Source organism: Pocillopora damicornis, chromosome 4, assembly GCF_964200805.1.
Source record: "Pocillopora damicornis chromosome 4, jaPocDami1.2, whole genome shotgun sequence".
Taxonomy (NCBI): Eukaryota; Metazoa; Cnidaria; class Anthozoa; order Scleractinia; family Pocilloporidae; genus Pocillopora; species Pocillopora damicornis.
In genome coordinates this window covers 14,990,729-15,013,030 of record NC_142673.1, presented here as the reverse complement: position 1 = coordinate 15,013,030, position 22,302 = coordinate 14,990,729, and the positions used below count along the sequence as shown (strand labels likewise).

Genomic DNA, 22,302 nt, shown 5'->3' with positions numbered 1-22,302 from the left:
ATAACCTTTGTGTGGTGCGTGCATTTATTGACCGTGATGAACTCTATTTTGAAGTATCTTTGCCAAAATTTTTAGATGAGAAGGAGAATCGTCAATTTCTCTCGTAAATGACCGGACTATCTTCTTCTGACTTGTAGTTTTAGCACCACACTTCCCTCATTCCCATTTCTCATATTCTCCCGTCTCTTCTCTGTTTTCCTGCTTGTCTGTTCCTCTGTTTCTTTGCTCGTCTGTTCTCTCTTTTTTACGTTTCTCTGTTCGTTTGTTCTCCTGTCCTCCTCCGTTTCTCTTCTTCCATTTTCCGAGCAGTCTTCCCTTTCATGTTTTCTGTTTCCCACCTCCCGCTTTCCGTTGTCCATTTCTTTCCTCTTTTTCCTTATTTTTTTCCGCGACACTATTCTTCCCTTCAATCCTATTCCTCCGTGTTTCTAACTTCGATTCGCCCTCGCAAAAACGATGGGAAACAAATGCCAACCAGCAAACGTAACTGAATGATAACTAGTACAAAATATTTTCCTCTAGCTCCCGAATGACGAAGTCACATTAACTTTATGTGCCTCGAACTTTTCCAATACTATGGGGTGGTAGGTTAGGTGCAGTGTTTTACCCGCGCATCTTTGCGAGAGTAGCTTGTTCTGCGAATGTTTGTTTGTCTATTTGCAAATCTAGCGAGACCCAGCCAGGATTTAGTTTGGTTGTATAGTCGTGGTGAACATGGGCTGAGCTGTTTTACTCACTTAAACGTAGTTAGGATGGCGTACATACGGTGCGTAACTCAGCATCGTCAAATACTAAAGGTAATTTGATTAAAAAAAAATTGGCAGTTCAAACTCAACCTCATCCACAATGTTATTGATCAAACTAAACGTTAAACCAGTTATGTAACTTTATATTCTCCTTCTACGATACGATTTAGCTTGTCCTAAGATGTCGCAAGTTAATTTTTAGGTATGAGTGTTTTGAAAGAAGGCGTCTTTATCCACGTTTGATTGATGAAAATAATTTTCACGGTTTGCGTTTGTTTCTCTAAGCGTATTATGTTTGGCCGCGCATGTATCGTAATGTTTAGTTTAGTGTGAATTCTAGTTTTGTGGTGATTGATAAAGGTAGATTGATGCTAATCATACAAACATCATGAAACGTTAACGAATTAAAGCTAATATCAACTGTAAGAGGTAATATCACACACAAGTCATCTTCAAGTATACAAACGTGCACGTCATCTTTACGACTCTGACATTATTATTGAATTTAGTTTTCATATCATCAATTGAAAAACCATCTATTGACTGGACTTTGAGGATTGACTTCTACAAGCGAATTGCGGTCGTTCCGCTCGAGAATGGAAGTCGATCAGCCCGACGAACAAATAGTGTATCAAATTACAAAGATTAGGCTGTTATTCCATTTTTAAAATTTTTTTAATAATGTTTGTAGATATTTGTTGACCGTGTTATCAAAACAACAGCCCATTCAACCGCTGGATTATTTAACTTCTTTGGAACTTCTGCGATCAAGAGTGAAATCATTTGTTATGTAATAGACACTGAAACTGCCATAAACCTGCAAGACTCCTGGCCTTGAATAATAACACCACACACCAAATAAAAAGAAAAAGATTTATTGGAGCCGAACGTGCTTGATACTAAGAGTGTGGGTTGAAACTAAAACGAAAAAAAAAGCAAAAAGGTTACAAGTTGCGACTAAGGTAAATAGAGTAAAGAAATAACAAAACTGCAAAACGAGGACTGTGAAGTACACTTACATTGTTTTGGCCAGAGAAAACTTCTGTAAAGAGGACTGCGAATAACGCGAAGAGGCTAGACACAAACTAAACAGAACTGCGCTAAGCGCGGACCAAACTGAACTCACAAACTGTACTGACAAACTACGATATTCAAATACGCTATAACATGCGGAAAATAAAACTATAGAAAGGCGCTAATGAAGATAAAACAGCACGAAAACGCTAACGAGGGCACGAAAACTGACAGAAAGAGATAAACACCTAAATTAACGCCAAAAAAGAAGACTAAACAAATGAACGAAAGGAAGTATAAACTAATTTGCGTACGCAAAGGAAAAACAAATTAGGCAAGAACGAATAATCAAAAAAAATGTTACACTTGGATCTAACAGACACATCAAGGTCAAATATTTCAGCCAAAAGTCAGTTGTGACATCAGTTGAATAAAATGTCTGGTTTTGTTAGATATTTCGCTGAAAATGCTACTACCATGGAAATGAAATGATTCTACGGGCTTAAGAATGGGATACCAAATTTGTTAAAGTTATGCTTTTTATGGCAGTCATGCAAACAGTGAACGGAATGTAGCTGAGACGAATTTTACTACCGAGTCAGTATACAACTCAGAAAAAAATTTTGAACCATTCATGTATTTCGTTACAAAACTCATAAAACACTAGTTTTATTTAAGATACCATTTTAAAGAACTCTACACAACTCATAGATGAGATGACATATACATTGGGCGTAATGACTTCGAAGTTCGAGTGGAAAGGTCTTGGGCTGTTTGACTCTTAGGCAGAATGACCAGATACCCCACAAGCAACAAAAATATATTTCATCCGTACCAGTTTTATTACATCCTTCTTCAAGTGGCAAACAGAATTTAAAGTCTGTAACCCTAAAACATTCTGTACAGCAGCAAGGTAAATGTTGATATGGGCCAAATATGTTCGGTACATACTGCAAATTTTATTTCAGGATAATTAATTGTTATCATATCTCTGCCTGTTCCCAAGGGCAACATGAAGCGAATCCTCCATCCTGATATGCTACCCAAGTAGGCTACATGGGCCTTTTGTTCTTTTGTTCTGTTTTTATATACCTCAACTTTGTCCTGTGCCGAAAAATTGCATAAAAGAATGTGATCAATATCCAGTCATCCTGACCTCACACTTGGTCAATAATGTGTATTTGTTGAAGGAAAGAAAGCCTGATGTTGTTTATATCTACTAACAATTGTGTCACTTGAGGTGTACCATATGTCACTTTCACCATAGAAACATCCCCTTTTCTCAATGGGCCAAATGTGTTTATGGGTATCCATATCATGGCTGTATTATTATCAGAGGTACCTTCTCCCGAGATGAATGGATAGTGACAATTCATGAAATCCCAGAATTCCAGTTTCAGATAACATTTGTGTACAGAGTGAATTTACCGCTATACTGTAACATTTTATATGAAGGTAACAACTTGACTAAGATTGAATTTTTACCTTTTTGGATTGAGGAAAAGAAATTGATTCAAGAATGAGTATAATTTCCTTGAGCTGATTCAATGTGCATTCAATCCCTACATCTAATTTTTTTAAAATATTATTAAATTTTGATTTCTCATGTTAAAATATTCCCAGGAAACATTGAAGAAAACAGCACCTGTTGACATTTGGATACAAGACTGTTTTCATGTGTTATATCTCACTAATATTTTCCTTGTTCATTTGTTAGAGACAAGTATCAACACTTAAAGACATAATTTCCATTAACTTGATCAGATTATTTTCTCTGTATAGAGATTTTTGGACCTTAATTAATAGAAGGAATAAGGATACAAATAATAAAAAATGATTATTTTTAAGCTAGTTAGGGAAATGTTTTCAAGGTCTCTATTTCTTTTTTTCAGGTAGTTATAAGATATGCCTGCAGAGAAGGAAGACTTCCATTTAATGAAGGACAGCAACTAGCACTCTCAGTTATGGAATATTTTGAGGTGAGACTTGACTCAGTAACAGAACTTCTTGGGTTAAGGTTTAACCCTTTAACTCCCAGAAGTGATTAACACGAAACTTCTTCTTATAATATCCATACATTATTCAGCAAACTGGTAATGAGAATATTTGAACTTGTCAAGTAGAAGCTGTTATCTTGATCTAGCACCAAGTCCTCATAACTAATTTACAAGGAAATGTGTAGCAACTACAAGGGAGCATTAACAATTATGTCTTAAGAGTTAAAGGGTTAAAGTTGTGTGAAAAGAAAGTTAACCTAACAATATCAGTGGTGAAACTGTAGCTGAATGGACAACCATTTTTGCAGAAAATGTATGTTTGCAAGGTGGCCTGAGATTATAGTTTGATTAAAAAGGGCTAAGTTAGCTTATATGTCAGAATGCTCAGGCTGCCTTTGCACTTTGACAGAGTTTTCCTTCACATTTTTCTGTACCAATTCTATTCATTTTGGGGGCGCTTTGAGAGTAGAGAGGACCTTGAGTCCAGGGCACCTGAGTGCCAGACCACTGTTTCTCCCACAATGCTTTTTTTAGTGCAAGTAAGCATCATGTTTTATTTTACATATTAAGGATCTGTTAAAAGGATGCATTAGAGGCAATATTAGTAAATGGGTTCTCTGGTAGAAAGGCTTTAGGAAATGTTAAGTTGTCTTGTGTTGGTGCATTGTTGTCAGTGGATAACGCTATATGTTTTTCTATCACTTATCTGCTGGATAGTGATTTATCCATTGGATAGCATTCTCTGCTCTTTATACAACTGGGCCCCATAATATAAGTACAATTAAACACAACATGAATTCCACAAGTCAGAGTCAGTTATTGTTCGTGATCGCAATGAGGTTGCAATGTACTTCTTACAATAATTATGGCTTTTAAATTTAAATAGCACAGAGATTTCTCAAGAGTATGGGATAAGGGAATCAATGTTTTGATCTATGGTGAAGGTCAAAAATTCTGGAAAGTTTGTATGTCTTTATCAATAGTAGTCCTGTACTAGTGTAAGGGCAATTATAAACAAATATAACAACATGATCAGGTGGTCAAGTTTTATGCCACATAAGAATTATAATCAGTAAAGAGCAACTTTCTAGTTTTGGCATATATTACAGCATGTCGCTTTCATGCACTTAACCTTTTAACTTGCATGAGTGATTAAGACAGAATTTCTCCTTACAATATCATCACAGTATGGAATAGACAAGTAATGAGTATAATGACATAAATCAATTAGGGATTAGTTGATCCAATACCAAATTCTCCAAACTAACATTACAAGAATTATATGGCACACAGTAAGGAGTAGTGCTCAATAAATCTCTGCACTTAAAGAATCAGCAGATTTGGGGGCAAGAATATTTTAATCAAAAATTAAAATTTTGTAAGTGCTGCCTGCAAAGAAGTGCCACTGTTGAGAGTACTCTTCCAGGGTACCACTTTGTGTGAAGCAGCGTTGAAACTTATTTTCCTACCAAACAACGTTTTTATTGTCAGGTGGTTGAAATAAAAGGGTGCATTCACATGATTATTTTGGAATGGTAGAACAAGCCATTGCAAAGCACAAGGTTATTTTCACAGTCAGAGAAGACAATGAATGGTGATTTGAGCATGTTTCTGATTTATTGTGAACATTTCTTTGTTATCAGTTTTTGGAAGTAGGAGCATTACTTTGTTAAATTAGATACCACCCTCAATATGTGCTGTCCCCAACTGACCAGATCAATTACCTGCAGAATGATCAACTGTCTAGTTCAATAATTGACATAGCAGCTGACTGACTGACAAATAGGTAGACTCATAGAAAGACTGGCTGAGTAACTAACTGGTAGACTGACTGACTGACTGGCCAGGTGACTGACTGACTGACTGAATGCTGACTGACTGACTGATTGACTGACAGACAGCCTCCCTGCCTCCCTGCCTGCCTGACTGACTGACTGACTGACAAACTAACTGACTGACTGTCTGCCTGACTAACTGACTGTCTAACCAACTGACTGACTGACTTATTACCTGACTATCTGACTGACTGATAGCCTGCCTACCTGCCTGCCTGACTGACTGACTGACTAACTGACTGCCTGCTCACCTGACTGACTGATCACCTGACTGACTGATCACCTGACTGTCTAACCGACTGACTGACTGACTTAAATGAAAAATGGTAAAAGTTAACTGCTAAGGGTCATTTGACATCCATTGATTGTTTGAATGTTCGAAAGGACAAATTTGGATAATGCTTAGCTCATAGCTTGTGGTTTTTGAAAAAGGCAAAATTAGTAATATCCACTGACTGACTACCTGCTCACCTGACCGACTGATCACCTGACTGTCTAACCGACTGACTGACTGACTTAAATGAAAAATGGTAAAAGTTAACTGCTAAGGGTCATTTGACATCCATTGATTGTTTGAATGCTCGAAAGGACAGATTTGGATAATACTTAGCTCATAGCTTGTGGTTTTTGAAAAAGCCAAAATGAGTTATATCCATGCATGTAACGCAATGATACAAAGCAAGACTCAAACTGAAAGGATAAAAAAAAAAACAGGAAAGGGAATGCAAGCAGTAGGTGTGCAAACATTTTTTATGTGTTTCAGATTTAAGAAAGATGACTATTTTTAAGTATAACTGGAGAAGCTCAATTTCCAAGTGCAGTGAATTCAAGCCATGAGAATTACAATTCTTCCTCGGCTTGTTATTTTAAAATGTGTTGAACTTATTGAGAGGCACAGCTGATGAGAAACTATTTTGTGCTTATGTCTTTCAGGTAAAGAGGGAATTGCCTGAAGAGACTAATTGTACCTGATTTCAATTGATATAAGGGTGGATTGAAAGTCGCAAACTGATGTTCTTGTCATACAGAAACAGGTGAGTAATGCTTGAAAAAGTATCCTAAGATTACTTTTAGCGTGTATGATAAGTTTGACACTCAGCTTGTGTCACTGCAGTCGCGTTATATAGTTACTCGAAGAGAATAATAAATAATTATGCTTTGAAATTGAATTGTTTTGATAGACATCACCCAAGCTGAATAGCTAATTGAACAAAATTTACTTTCTTTTTGTCAAAAGCTCGCAAGCAAATTTTAAAATTTCACTTTCTGCGAAATACATATAAACTTTTATAAAGTAGAAATTTCCTTCACGCTTTTATACGAAAATGAAAGCTTAAGAGGCTCTGATTTGGTTGTTTTTTTGTCATTCCTTCAATAGATGAGTGCATTGCGTCTTGTTGTTTAATCCATATTTTTAAAAGTTTGTTGTTTCATTCCTGAAATTGTTGCTATAATGATGTCCAATTCTCATAAACAAGGCATTGTAGTTTGATACTACCCAAAAAATTTGAGGTTTGACAGAGTAAGAACCTATCTACAAATTACTCAAAATCAAACTTTGACGCTAATTTCTAATCTTTGGATGTGGCTTTGTCTTTTATTATTGGTTCAATGTCCACGGCGGGAACCTATGTGAAGGGGACGCCATTTTGTTTCTCTTGTCAGCCCAAGGACGAATAGTACTTTACAAATCACCTCCGAATCTAGAAAAACAGCGCGCGCTAAATAGTAGGTTTTTTCGTGTAATATTTATACCAGTCACTGCTGCCTTTAATTTTTTTTTTGATGTGATTAATTAGCAAGAGAAATATTAATTCTCATGCTAAATTTGTAATAGTCAATGTTCCTTAACTACAATTCCGTTCATCTCGACGCTGGTGAAAAAAACATTTTGTGAAATTTTTCTTTTTCCCATTTGTTTTCTCTTCGTTCGAATCAAAACAGAACCAGTGATATTTTAAGAGGTATTTATTTTGGTGCTGTTGATTTAAGTTGATTTGCTCAGAAAAACAGTGACAGAATTGCTATTCACGGTGCAATCGCATCTCCAAAGAATGAGAGAATAGTTTTGGCGAATTTAAAGGAGTTTGGAAACGCGATTAATCGTATTCATATCACGCGTTAATTGATAATATGTTGTTTTATTTTTGCTTAAGTGTTATTGGTGGTTTGTTCTTTTCCACAGTTTTTTAATAGTTTCAATGTTGTTGTATGGTAATGTGATACTTTGAAGTCTTCCATTTGCGTTAGCTTTTTTACTCTGGTATTTTATCTTTCCGTTCCCTTTTTTCTAGATGAATGTTTTGAGTTTAAAGGTTTTGACATTCTTCCACTCTCCGATTTATTTCAGATTTTGTAATGAAGCATAGCAGAAGAAAATACGCTCAAGAATGCTTAACGTCTAACAGAAGGAAGGAAGGAAGGCCAAGTATGTTTTTGTTTACTGTGATTGGGATTTGAGTGAAATTCTATGTAATAGACGTAGAAGTGTTATGTTTACGTTCCTGTTTCCGAGAGAAATATTTGCAGTTACAATTTACTTGAACCGATGGAAGGCGGGTTATCATCTAAATTTGCCATATACAGATTTCAGTTTTCCTAGTTTGCCTGATTGCGATGAAAATGTAGTTATTGTTAGGACATGTCGTTATTATGAAGGACCTTACGCAGTCGTGACAACAACGCCGAGGAAACTCTCATAACTATGTGGCTTTACATTTGTCTTTAAATTTTGGCGAGTGGCTCGCAGTCTCTTCTTCAGCGTTGATATGGTGTCATCGAATTCCAAGGAGATGCGTAAATGCGTCTTTCAGATAGTCAAGGTTATAAGGACGTTTAAGGAAGAAGAGAATGGTGATCATAATAGATATGTTATCAAGACAGAAATCGTTGTTATTTGGTAGAAGTTTCCTGTTTCGGTAACTTGCACCGGAAAGTATTTTCATTTTCGTTGAGTAGTAAATTGTTATACAATAGATCACAAATGTTAAATGCTCCAGTATCATCGCTTACTTTTCCTCTTCCAGCTTCTTAAAAGATTCACTGTGTTTTTAATTTATCATATACAGTGCACTTGTACTTGGCATATATTTTATTGACTTATTGCCAGTTACATATGACGGGAAAAAGTTATTGATTACATTTCTGTTTTAAAATTTCTTTCACATCGACAGAAGAAGGAAGACGAAAATGAAAGGTCCAAGAAGGTAGCAACGTGAAAAAGGAGTAATTTGCTATCATTCCAAACTATCGCGTGCACCACTATGTAGATTGAATGGGTTTTGATTTGAAAACTTTGATCCACATTGTGTGTTAAATAAAGAAAAAAGAAAAGGTCTGCCTTTCCTAAGGCTCTGTCTATAAAAGTTATTTGTCCACTTTGAAGTGCAAGAGATTCACGAGAAATGACCATCTCAGGCAAGAAACCAAAGAAAAAGGTCAACCATGGAGTGAACGAAAAATCGGGGGTCGATCCGCCACCGTCCCCCACCACACCCACCTCTTATGGACAGTTGATTTGTAATTTAAGACGAGTTCATCCTTATGGTAAAACTAAATCTTTATTAAGAACACATGCGTATTGTAAGACACATGCTTATTACGATATGTCGTACCATAATGTTGAACTTGTCTCAAATTACAAAACAACTGTATATAAGAGGCGGGTGTGGTGGGGGACGGTGGCGGATCGACCCCCAATTTCTCGGTCATTCCATGGTTGACATTTCTCTTTGGTCTCTTGCCTGATATGGTCATTTCTCATGACATCTAAAGTAAGATAGAGAGAGCTTCAAATGAGCCATACAAAAGTCTCCCGCCAAAGACAAAATTAATTTTTCCCCAATACAACAAGGACACCTGTCCGTACTTTACGTTATCTAAGTGAACCACAAGGTAGAAGTAGACTCCAAATTCAAACTTCTTGGTTGTTTTGAGCAGAGATACCTACGAAATAAAGAGAAATAAATGAATTACCCACTTTCTTAAATATTGTAGACGGCTTCATATCGTGAAGAATTATAATTTCTGTTCAAATTTACCACAACAGTTATACTCACCAGTAATATTATGTATCCTAGTCTCCTTGACCTCTTCAGTCGCAAACTCCGCTGTATTGGAAAGAAATGAAAAATGCAAGATGTGTTAAAAAAATTTCGTCCTAGCTGGCCCTAATTAAAAATAATTTGCTTTAAATGACATCTAAAATATAACAACAAATAAAAATTACCATTCAATTACACACAGAAACTAGGAGAGGTGAAATACATTTTGAATCCGCTTGTTTTTCCATAAAATAACTCATCATTAGAGTTAAATTTGCAGACTGACTTCACAAATAAATAATCCAAGAAGTATGTGTTCTGTATACCTTGTTGCTAGTTATCTGCAAACAAAAGGTGAAATTGGCATGACCTTAATTAAAGGGGTGTCGCAACTATGAAAAGAGATAAAAACAGTTTTCAGGTGTACGTTTTGACAAACTGAAAGTATCGCGAAGACCATTATTAACCCTTTTTTCGCTTTCACAAAGCTGTTTTCCCTTGACGACATCGGAATTCTAAATTTGAATCATTAATCCTTTAAGTCAGCGGCACTAAGGTGATTTTTCAAATTACGCCATAACATTGGTCTGTTTTCGATATGGAGTAGTGGTTCAATATGCTAGTTTTTTCTGTCAAAAATGCTGGACTGTATTTATGATGAATATCATTCAAATATGAATTATTTCATATAAAAACTTCATGTATTTATGATGCAACTCTGACATCCCCCCCCCCCCCCGGGCCACCCAAAGGCATTTGACTGTTGTGTGTACCCGGGGGAGGATGGGATATTTGAACCTTACTTGGGTGGACAGGGGCATTTGAACTGGTCTTTCAAGCCTAATAAACGTTTTTTATTGGAGGAGTTTGAAGGTAAAGAGTTTGCATTCATGAGCGAAAGACCATTTTCACCTCGTACAATGATGCTTACAAGAAATAAAAACCCGCCAACAAAAGAACTAATACTTGACTTTGCTAAATTTTTATAATATTCGTTGATCACACAAAAAATCGTTCAAAATTAAGTGGGGCATTTGAACGCAACTTTGTCCGGGGGGAGGGGAGGGGAGGAGAATTTAAACGAGTCAATCTGCAAAAGTTTACGTGTCTAGGGGGTTGCCCGAAGGGGGGTGTTGAAACATTGAATTGATCGACGCATAAATAGGCAATTTGCGTGGTTTTTCAAATAATGAACAAAATTCCCCTGTGACTTACGAGAAGGCTTTATCAGGTAGATGTGTAAACAGAAAGTCATTAAGTTGGGATTCCAAAAATTAAATTTGCCCTAGAGTGACTGAGATGGGGTATAGGCAAAGAATTGACCATAATAGGGTAGGGGGTTCTTAGAGGCCAGCAGGACATACTGAGCACAAATTGACTGAACTAATCCCCTCTAAATGGTCTATAATATGCCGAGAACATTTTAAACAATTTACATTAATTCTCTGTTCTCCCCCCCCCCCAAAAAAAAATTGTAATAAAACACATGCATCAGTCATCAGTGGTAAATGAATAAACTTTTTGATTGCTTTACCTGAACCAAAGCCCAAAACGGATCCTATGACAATTTGAATTAAATCAACATACAGTGTAACTGTTTGTGACAGAGCAAAAATACCATTGATTTTGGGTTTACAGCTTATTGGTGGAGGTGGTTCAAGGGTTTTCAACCACTCACAAAGCATGGTGTAATAAAGTAACTTACACCTGCAAAACCTTACATTACTTTGGAAACCTGGCACTTAAAATTGCTGTAAAGAATAACAAAAAATAACTTACTGTTCATTTTAATCAGATATGTCCTCCATGTACTTCAGTGTCCACTGCACCCCAACATGATAATTGAACCCAGAAATAAAAACAAGGAAATAACATCTCAAAATTCAATCATTATGGTTACTTTCAAATTGGCTTAACCTTTGTTCTATGCAAAAAAAAATCATATTGCTTACACAAATTATTTTTTATTCTGGCAAAGTGACTAGGGAGTTGTAATGTTTCTCACTGAGACAAGGTACCTACTTAGTGTCCATGGGCTGGAGTACTGTTCTCCCATTTGTTAAACTCTGTACTAAGGTAGTTCAAGATCTGTTCAGTGCAGCAAGACAGTCAAGTTTTCAAAACATTTTCCATACACTTCTCTTTGTTTTTTTGGTGGACTAAGTCTTAGCATCCCAGATCAAGACTGAGGAAGAGACTTAATGGGTGAAGCTGACTCCATTACAGGTCAGCTGTCAGTCACCCATCTCTTGTACACAGTTCAAGATCTGTTCAGTGCAGTAAAACAGTCCAGTTTTCAAAACAGTTTTCACACTCTCCTCTTTCTTTTTTGGTGGACCAAGTCTTAGCATCACAAATCAAGACTGAGGAAGAGACATTATGGATGAAGCAGACTCCATTGCAGGTCACCAATAGTCACTCATCTCTTGTAAACAGTTCAAGACCTGTTTAGTACAGCAGAACAGTCCAGATTCCAAAACAGTTTTCACACACTTCTCTTTGTTTTTTTGGTGGACTAAGTGTTAGCATCCCAAATCAATACTGAGGAAGAGACTTTATGGGTGAAGCAGACTCATTACAGGTAAGCTGTCAGTCACCCATCTCTTTTACACAGTTCAAGACCTGTTCAGCACAGCAAGACAGTCCAGATTCCAAAACAGTTTTCACACACTTCTCTTCGTCTTTTTTTGGTGGACTAAGTCTTAGCACCCCAAATAAATACTGAGGAAGAGACTTTATGGGTGAAGCAGACTCCATTACAGGTCAGCTGTTAGTAACCCATCTCTTTTACACTGTTCAAGATCTGTTCAGCGCAATAAGACAGTCCAGTTTCCAAAACAGTTTTCACACACTTCTCTTTGTTTTTTGGTGGACCAAGCCTTAGCATCCCTGATCAAGACTGAGGAAGTGACTTAATGGATGAAGGCGACTCTATTGCGATCTGCTATCAGTCATCTCTTATCCACACTTCAAGATCTGTTCAGCTCAGTAAGCTGGTCCACTAGTATTTTAAACAAATGAAGTGATCATAGAGTGCCTAGGTAGTAAAAACTCATGCGATGATAATGGAAATGTAACAGTGAGCCTTTGTAAAAGCAAATGTGACTTCTCCGAAATTCCTTATGTTGACTCGTGATTAGTGTGGGTCAATAATAATAAGTGGGTCGGTCAGCGTTTTGTCATTGCCGAAATGAAACATTGTAAGCTCTACATATTTAGAGCATGTAACCTTCGTAGGCCAATCGACTCTGCCCTTAAAAAAAGAGAAAAAATCCACACTGAGAGAAAAATTTGCAGAAACCAGTTTTCGCTTACCGCAACTAGACGTTTGAACGAGAATCAAATCTCCATCATTTCAGGATGTTGTCTCGTCAAGTGGTTGTTTAATGCACCAAAGCAACTGAAAGAGTTTTTCCTACATTGAAACGTCGCCAGTGGCAAGCAAAAATGCCATTTGTGCAAAGTAAACGCGTTAACCACTCTTCCAAATCAAACCATGCTCGAGGTTGCGATCGCCATCTTGAATAGCAGGATATGTGGTTCCCAGTACCTTCTTAATCTAGGCACGGTTTGTGTTACTTGATATATTCAAAAAGAAAAATCTCTCCCTTGCGACAAGATTTACCAAGACAACGGTTACTTGATTCGTAGTCATTTTTGTTTGTTTTTTCGGCTGACATTGAAGTGAAATCTGTAGCAAAAGCACACAACCTAGTAACAGGCTTCTGATGACAGCTAATGGAAGAACACACTTGCCAAACAAGCGACTAAATACAGGAATGGCTCCGACCTATGATTGGATGATAAAAATAGTAAAAGTTAATAAGTTATATCTTAACTCCTTGCTCGTGAGTATTGTTTGACCGTGTGTCTCGAAGCGGAACGATGAAATATATCAATGCGAGTGAAAATACCGATGTGTCAAACAAGAAATAGCTACATATTACGAAGGGAACGCAGAGCCTCTCTTGTTCAACGAGGTCGTTCAGCGATATTCCGACGATGACTAAGTAATCCGCTGATATGCTTCGCTGACTGAACCAGTTTAGTCAGTTTAGGCGGACTATTAGAGACTGGAGCCATTCCTGTATTTTACCGCTGACAGGAATGGCTCCAACTCATGCGTTTATTTATTTATTTATTTTTTTCGTTTTTTTTCGGGAAGGCAGAGCCTCTCTTGTTCAGCAAGGTCGTTCAGCGATATTCCGACGATGACTAAGTAATCTGCTGATTAGCTTCGCTGACTGAACCCATTTAGTCAGTTTGATTAGGGACTGAAGCCATTCCTGTATTTCATCGCTGACAGGAATGGCTCCAACTCATGCGTTTATTTATTTATTTTTTTTCGTTTTTTTTCGGGAAGGCAGAGCCTTTCTTGTTCAGCAAGGTCGTTCAGCGATATTCCGACGATGACTAAGTAATCTGCTGATTAGCTTCGCTGACTGAACCCATTTAGTCAGTTTGATTAGGGACTGGAGCCATTCCTGTATTTCATCGCTGACAGGGATGGCTCCAACTCATGCGTTTATTTTTTTTTTTTCGTTTTTTTTCGGCAAGGCAGAGCCTTTCTTGTTCAGCAAGGTCGTTCAGCGATATTCCGACGATGACTAAGTAATCTGCTGATTAGCTTCGCTGACTGAACCCATTTAGTCAGTTTGATTAGGGACTGGAGCCATTCCTGTATTTCGTAGCTGACAGGAATGGCTCCAACTCATGCTTTTATTAATTTTTTTTCGTTTTTTTTCGGCAAGGCAGAGCCTGTCTTATTCAGCAAGGTCGTTCAGCGATATTCTGACGATGACTTAGTAATCTGCTGATTAGCTTCGCTGACTGAACCCATTTAGTCAGTTTGATTAGAGACTGGAGCCATTCCTGTATTTCATAGCTGACAGGAATGGCTCCAACTCATACGTTTATTAATTTTTTTCGTTTTGGCTAAATAATCTTTACACTGATATAAAAACTTAAACAGCGTTTTATTGGGTACTTCTTATGTTAAACTCAACAATGCTTGTAAATTAAGGCCTCTCTTATTAATACAGGGCCATGTAGTTTCTATATTTTAAAATAATGCAGCAACTGCTTGTCACGTTTGACAAAACGCAATCTTGCGTGACGCTTCGACCGATATTCTTAATTTGCAGTAAGCTCTCTTGGAGAAATGTGCCTTGGCCGCAATCGAGGGATTTTTTTTCTTGGAACAATGATTTTCTGGGTTAACTCTTCACATGAAGGACAAATCCATTCATCAGGCTCCTCATCTATTTTAGCACAACACCTGAAGGAAGAAAGTCGTGGATTACTTTAATTTTGCTTAGTAATTTTTAACAACTTCACGAGACCTGAAAAAAGGAAGAACAAAATAAACAAAACAAGATGCCTTACCAGTCAAACCAGTGACAGCAACTCTCGCATTGTATCATGTCGAGGTACCTTGATTGTTTGCATTGATGGCACATCCAGTCTTCGGACAGTTTTTCGGCTATAACAAGAAAGAGTAAAATTATTTTTGGAAACGTGTTCAAAACTAAACAAGGCTGTTCATCACATGACCCTGTTTTGGAAGTTATATATCTCGTTTACTATTGTATCACACAACTGTTTCGGACAAGGTATTTATACGACTTAAATTTAAGAAAGAATGAGTACAATCTAAACCGCGTTTTCTGTAAAGAACACAAGCCATCCTAACCTAATTTGCCAACTGCTTTCCAGGCATCATCTGTAAAAAACCTCTTCAAGTCTACTAGGTTAGCTTCTACTGCCTCTTCGGGTATCAAAGATGCCCCGTCTATATTCAATACATCAGAAACAGACAGTTTCATGGCAGATTTGACCAGGTCTTCAATGGAGTGATGTTTTTCCTTAGTAAACCAGTGAAGCATTTCTTGCAATCCTTCAAGAGAAATTAACAGGTGGCGAGATGAGACTGGTGTTATATGCAAAGGAAAAAAATTTTTCAAACAATGAAGCATAACATACCTTGTGCGCTATGGTTTTCCGATGTGAAGTCTACAGGTACTTTGTTGTTGTTCTGCTCTGATTTCTCATTATTCCTCCAGTTCTCAATCATCTCCATCTTCTCTTCCTTGGTTGGTTTCGCTAACCTGATATTTCTCTTCTGTGTCTTTCGTTTGGTGGAATAGAAACGTTTCTGGACCTCAATTTTTTTGTTGGCAGGTGCACTCCCTTTAGGTATAGCAGCTGAAATTGCACTTGTCGTATATTTGTGCTGCTTGATCAAAGTGAACAAACTATAGGAGGAGTTGACACTTTTCTCCAACTGTTGCAACGCATCTTCATCTTCACAGACTTCAACGTCATTGATCATTCTGAGCAATTTCGCCTTAAGAGATCGTTTCGTCCTCTCTATGGTACTTTCCCCATTCTCGCCCACAGCTCCTTTATTGAGACAGTCTCGTAGAAAGTTCATCTCGTTGGTGCTGTCGTAGTATGCAGTATCACTAGATGCCTCCTGGTAGTCAGGATCCATGGAACTATTTTCTGGGCGTGTGAACTGACTAAGGTTGTCTTTGGGAACTGAGCTACCATTCAAATATCTGTTCACGAGATGTATGTGTTTGCAAATAGTGCTTGTAATCAAGTTGTCGGGGCAGTTGCAGACATAAAGATGAACACAGACGCAACACTCCTGGCATCTCAACCCACAATTTGTTTCCTCACAAGCACTTGCTATTCGGCAGACTTTATATGAACTTCTCCCGTCCTCTCCAAGAACCGTCCATGCATCATCTTCCTCGCAGTTAACAGACTCAACAGGTAGGGACAGGCTCCGTAAGTGACGATCGTGTATCATATTTACTCGATTTGTAGATTTCCCCTTGGTTACTTTGATTAGGCGATCGAAGGTCTTGTCACGAACATATTTTAATAAATTAAGTATGCAGTTATCTAAGCGTTTGTTGACTTTCCCTTTTAGATATCCGTATTTGAAAACTCTGTGGAAGGCTTCCACAAACATGTTCGTGTTGATTCCGAGACCAGTTCTAAAACAATATGCCCACTGATGCTTCCGAGGGACCCAGTCACGCACAAAATACTTATGGAACGCGGCAGTCTTAGAGGAGAGGCTCAACCGGTGGAGTAGAGCCCGTAGACAGTCATCAAATAACGATTCGTTGGTTTGCTCTAGGACTGTTCGGAACATTTTGTGGATCTCTGCTTCGGTAGATAAGTCGCCAATTTTCTTTCTGAGCTCCATGTTTATGGCCCTATCCACGTGCCACGTGCATAACAGCTTCTGGGGCCGTGGGACATCATTCATAACACCCCCCCCCCCCCACGCGTTGTAATACTGTGGGGCGATGTCACTCATAAACCATTTGCTGGTGATAGAACCAGCGCAATTCTTTCTCACTTCACGAAAGAACGTACACATAGTTGTGAAATCTTCATGATTAGAAAGGCACCATGCAGCAGGAAATTCTTCACCATACTCATCTACCACGAGGCATGTAGTGAGAAGGAAGTCGTAAGCGTTGGTACCATGAGTACTGTCACAACAAATACCTTTGGTCCCAAATTTCTGAAGCATGTGCCTTTGAAAAGGACTCTGTATTATCAAAACAAAGTCCTCCTTAGATAAGTCATACCCTTCTACCATTTCATCCTGAAACTTGCAGAAGAGTATGGGATTAGTATCTGCTGATTGTTCCCATTCCGTAATCCAAGCCAACACACTATCTTGATCATTGATGTGACGCTGAAAGTCTTTCAGTCCGAAAGCTCTTTCAATGTTCAACAGATCTTTTTTTTCCAACAGGTGATGCCGAAAGAAGTTTTTCTCCGTTACACTATCTCTGATGTCGTCAAGAATTTTCTCCCTTGGAACCCCCTGTTGGATTTTTGCCGCAAGCTCTTGCCTTTTTCCTTTTGGCAGCCACGTATGCTGGATGTCTCTTGTGTGGCCATAGTGGGTATAGCAGATCTCCACTTTTACTTTGCCATCCGCTAGATTAGATACATTAAGTGTGGAAGTACAGTTCCTCTCTATCTTGCAGGTTCCTGTGAAAAGAAAAATGCAGAGTATTCCATCATTAAAACTAAATGAATTAAAATCGTTTCTGATCGATTGTTTACGCAAATTTAGTACAATAAAGTAACGATGCAACATTATTTTAAAAAAAAGACGGATGACCGAAAGATATGCAAAAAGACAGATAAATAAATATCTCCTATAGCATTTAATAAATTAAAATGATATTTATAATAAGTAATTTCGAGATTTCTCTTAGTTTGAAACAAAGATCTTGAGATGACATGACTACAAAGTAGAGATTTCATATGTTTCGTTGACCTGAAATAGTACCTTGAGACTTTCCTCTTTTCTTTCCAGTTCTGCGTGGCCTGTAACTCCCACAACGGTTGCACTGGAAATAATCGACCCTGAGTCCACTTTTTTTTTGTTTCTTGGAACCTTTAGTAGCAAATAAGTAAGCAAATAAAAAGTTAACAAATAAGTGAATGGATGAATTAATGAATTAACTAATTAATCAATTAATTAACTAACAATTACTGGTTGAAAGTGAGACATGTTAATTGCCTGATGAGACTGGCTTTATTGCATTTTCAAGGGTTACCGCTTTCTTTAAGTAACGCACCTGTCACCTTGACAAAAGAGCAGCCTTCTTTCTCCTCAGTGTCCGCTTTCCACGTCTCGAATTCTAAAATAAAGATATATTATGTGTCATTTGGGACTCGACTAATGGTCTGAAATAAGTAGATATGAAAGTTATAAGAGATGTTTAATTTTAAAAAAAGAGGCTGAGTAAACCTTACCCTTAGCATTTTGCATTTGCAAAATTTCTGTCCTCAATATCACGCCGTGTTCTGTAGACAAATGTTTCCTTAGGTCCTTAATCCTGAAACATCGATGGCCACACTCAAGACATAGACACTTCCCACTTTGGAACGCTCTCTTCCCGACAGCCCTAGTATGTTTTCGGTTGATGTGTCTCTTCATGTTTGATAGTTTGACACAAGAATATTCACATTCAGGACATCGATGAGACTTCCCGGTTCCTCGTTCACCTCTATGCTGCTCTCCACTACCTGGCCTATGCTTTGGACTGTCATCACGGTTTCTTTTCTCATCACAAGTGACTCTATCGTCGTCAGTTGCTCTGTCACGATCGCCCTTGTTTTTTCCATCTTTCTCTCCTCCCACTCTCTTAACAGGAATATTACGGTATTTCTCTTGACTGGCCTTGTCATTTCTGTTTTCACTTTTGTTGACTTTTTTTTCATAGTTATCATTGATCTTTTGTAACTGTTTGTTGCCCAGGATTTTATCCTCTGCCTCACTGCTGCTTTGAGTGCTCTCAGTTCTGCCTGCCCTTTCCGCTTTTCTTTGAATACAAAGTCCCATCTCATTGTTCTCTGCGGTGTTGTCTCTCTCATCTATGTCTCCTTTTGATGATGGTACTCGAGGAGTGTCCAAGTCCGAATCGGAGTCTGACTGGCTCTCGTGTCTAAGTTCGGGGCGAAGAAAAGAAGATGGAACCACATGCTCAGGGTTAATTGATTTCTCACCGATCCATCCCATGATCACTCTACGCAAGTACTTTGCATAGCGCGTTGGAGCACTTATGAAGACATTTGAAGGCGACACCGCCTGCGATTGACCTGAAGTGGTAATGTGAGAAAAAAATGATCGGGCTGTACAGGCGTACACAGCCATAATCAACACCACAACGCCGCATATATTAGAGCATGTCTGAAGGGGGTATTGAGATGCACAGCTGAATCCACATTTGTGCTCCCGTTCAGTGGAAACGTTACTTGAAGTGTGACACTCGAAAACGGAGAAGTCGGATAAACATTCTCCATAAATGTGCTCGATGAATTGCTCTAATCTAGGCAAGAGGTCGACTGGTACGCTCCAAGCCAGTGAGTCACCATAGACTATTTTCTTTTTTTCCCGATCAACATGGCACATTGTCCAGTGACAACCACTCCGGGATCCGCTTGCAATGAATACATTGCCACTCGAATCCTTACCCACATTAAGGACAAAGAACAAACTCGTTGGCTTTGACTGGCCATCTGGAAGAGAGCGAGCCACGAACACCTCTACATCCAACACGTGATTGATGTGAACACAAAGAGTTTTTTTCTGTGAAATATTTAGATCGTCAAGCAACCAATGTACATGATCAGATGAGATCCACCGATCATAACAAAGATTCGCCATTTCATTGGGTGACATTTGAAGACCATCGACCTGCTTATCAAATTTTTCTCCGTAAATAAGATTTTGGAACTTTTTGATGGAATTAATGGCAGGATGGCTTATCACAGAAAGTGGGCGAGGGTAGGTCGATGCAAACCAGTCGAGTTCTTTCTCGACAGCTCTCTTAATATCTATTGCCTCGGTAATCCGAAGCATGCCTTTGATTCCATCGTCATCAAAACAACCCAAAGAACTTTCCGCATAGCAATAGCTTTTTGGATTAGAGTTCTTAACTCTCCTCATTTCATCCCTCCATGACTCTAACGTATGCCTATCTGGAATATACTGCAAACTCAGTAAATTCGATTGTTGTTTCGGTTGGTCGTGAACTTCTACCTTCCCATTTCTGGGCCTTTTTAGGTGAGGAAAACGGCATTCAAAAGCTTGAAATCTTGTTAATTCACTCAGAGTTCCTGAAGTCAGGTCTTTGCTATTTTGCTTAGCCGAAAACATCTGTAATTATAGAAAAAAATTACAACCCAAGTTATGCCTTGGCTTTACATTAATACTTCACAACGAAAACCATTCAAGTTACTCTGCACGCAAGAAACATGAAATTAAGTGAAACTGATACCTTCTGCAATGGGATAAAGACGATGGTAATCCGAAAAGTCAAACACGAAAGCCAAAAATTATCCGGCGTACAACTTCAACTATCCGGCACGACCTAAACATTTCAGCACGACTTTAACTTTCCCGCGCGACTTTAACATTCCGGCGTGACTTTAACTTTCCGGCACGAATTTAACATCCCGGCACGACTTTTAATTTTCCGGAACGTCTTTCTCTGGTCTGTAAAAATTAAAGTTGAAGTCTTGCCGGCTAAAAACTGAGGTGGCGAAAATTAAAGTTGAGGTGGTGGAAAAATGTTGATGAGAAGTACAAGATGGCACTTATGTCAATCGCAATGTCACGCAACACTGAAAAGGCACTGCGTGTGCACCTGCTGCAAAAGAGTAGTTGACTGAGTAGGAGGGTTTGACGGGAACTGATACCGACCGAGCGCAGCAAGGTCCGTGCGTCATGAATGAGAGCCAAATATTTTCCTGTCCGGCCCCACCTTAGTCAGTGAATACGAATTTATAATATGATTGTCACACTGTCTTTTTCTTTCTACTTTCGCATCTCGTAGGCCCTCGCGCGGGGATTTTCTTGTAATTGTTACGATAAAAGCGCCCGGGAGATCCTACTGGTCTTAGGATAAATTGACATTATCACTGAAAAAGTGCATGGCCGGCTTTAAGCATGGTAGAGCTCAACATAGGAAGAACGTAGTAAAACACTAAAATCCAAAACGATTGGCAAAAAAAAGAGAGAAAATTAATAAATGCACGCGCACGAATCGGAGCTATTCCTGTCAGCGGTGAAATACAGGAATCAGGGTCGGCCAGGGGGGGTAGTGGAATACCAATATACCCGAAAAAAAATCGACAAAATACCCCAAAATACCCCAAATTCCTCCAAATATACCCAAAAATAATCGAAGCTTTGAATACTTTATACCTGAAATTCAAAGAAAGTGATATACTGAATACCCATATTTAAGCTGCAATATACCGTATACCCGATTTAAAACGCCCCTGAATACCGAATACCCAAAAACCCTGGCCGACCCTGAGGAATGGCTCCAGTTTCTGGTCGTCCGCCTGAACTGAATAATTAGTTTAGTCAATGAAACTAGTCAGCGGATGACTTTATCGCCGGAATATCGCTGAACGACCTTGCTGATCAAGAAAGGCCTTCTCTTCGTTATGTAAGTGACCATTTCCTGTTTCACACATCGGTATTTTCACTCGAATTGATATTTCATCGTTCCGCTTCGAGACACAAGGTCAAACAATACTCACGAGCAAGGAGTTAAGATATAACTTATTAACTTTTACTATTTTTATCATCCAATCATAGGTCGGAGCCATTCCTGTATTTAGTCGCTTGTACTTGCCAAACGTTCCTACATCGCCCTATAAAAGCGACCAGTCAAAGGCTAACTTTTCGGTATATAGCTGTTCCGAGAAAGGTTGTCAGAAAAAAAGGACAAAGGAGCAAGGAACAATCTCGAGGGGTAATCTGAGTATACAGTAATCAATAAATTTTAACAAGTCAAGCAAATAAATAAGTAAATAAATTTATCAACCCGCAATGCCTCGTCCTTACTGGCTTTTTTTCAGGTTTGCCTTGAAACCTGAGGACCTGAAAACTACTCACAATACCTTTCGAGATGTTGCGTGCATTTTTACGATTTTTTCCCGACCTTTCTCGAAACAGCTGCATAATAACGTGTAGCAGCATTTCGTTATTCCAGAAAAGTTTATTCATTATACTTAAAGACATCACCTTGTCAACCTAATTTTATAACTTATTTAGTTGCCGCTATAAGGTGCTTTTTAATGTTTCCTGGAAATCTTTCGGGAAAAG

General features: G+C 38.4%; 1 protein-coding gene and 1 long non-coding RNA gene across 2 annotated transcripts; one reads left to right on the top strand and one right to left on the bottom strand.

Annotated features, from left to right (window-relative positions):
* Positions 1-638: 638 nt before the first annotated feature.
* Positions 639-8,676, top strand: LOC149046936 (uncharacterized). Its single transcript, XR_016185582.1, has 4 exons — positions 639-797; positions 3,653-3,739; positions 6,526-6,626; positions 7,943-8,676. It is a non-coding gene; the product is annotated as an uncharacterized LOC149046936 (long non-coding RNA).
* Positions 8,666-20,340, bottom strand: LOC113675694 (uncharacterized). Its single transcript, XM_089204194.1, has 7 exons — positions 18,435-20,340; positions 18,257-18,319; positions 17,965-18,072; positions 12,951-17,660; positions 11,415-12,636; positions 9,651-9,701; positions 8,666-9,537 (listed from the first exon to the last, which is right to left on the bottom strand). Exons 1-4 carry the CDS (start codon positions 20,338-20,340, stop codon positions 15,595-15,597), a joined length of 4,143 nt encoding a protein of 1,380 aa, XP_089060320.1. The 3' UTR covers positions 8,666-9,537; positions 9,651-9,701; positions 11,415-12,636; positions 12,951-15,594.
* Positions 20,341-22,302: the final 1,962 nt, after the last annotated feature.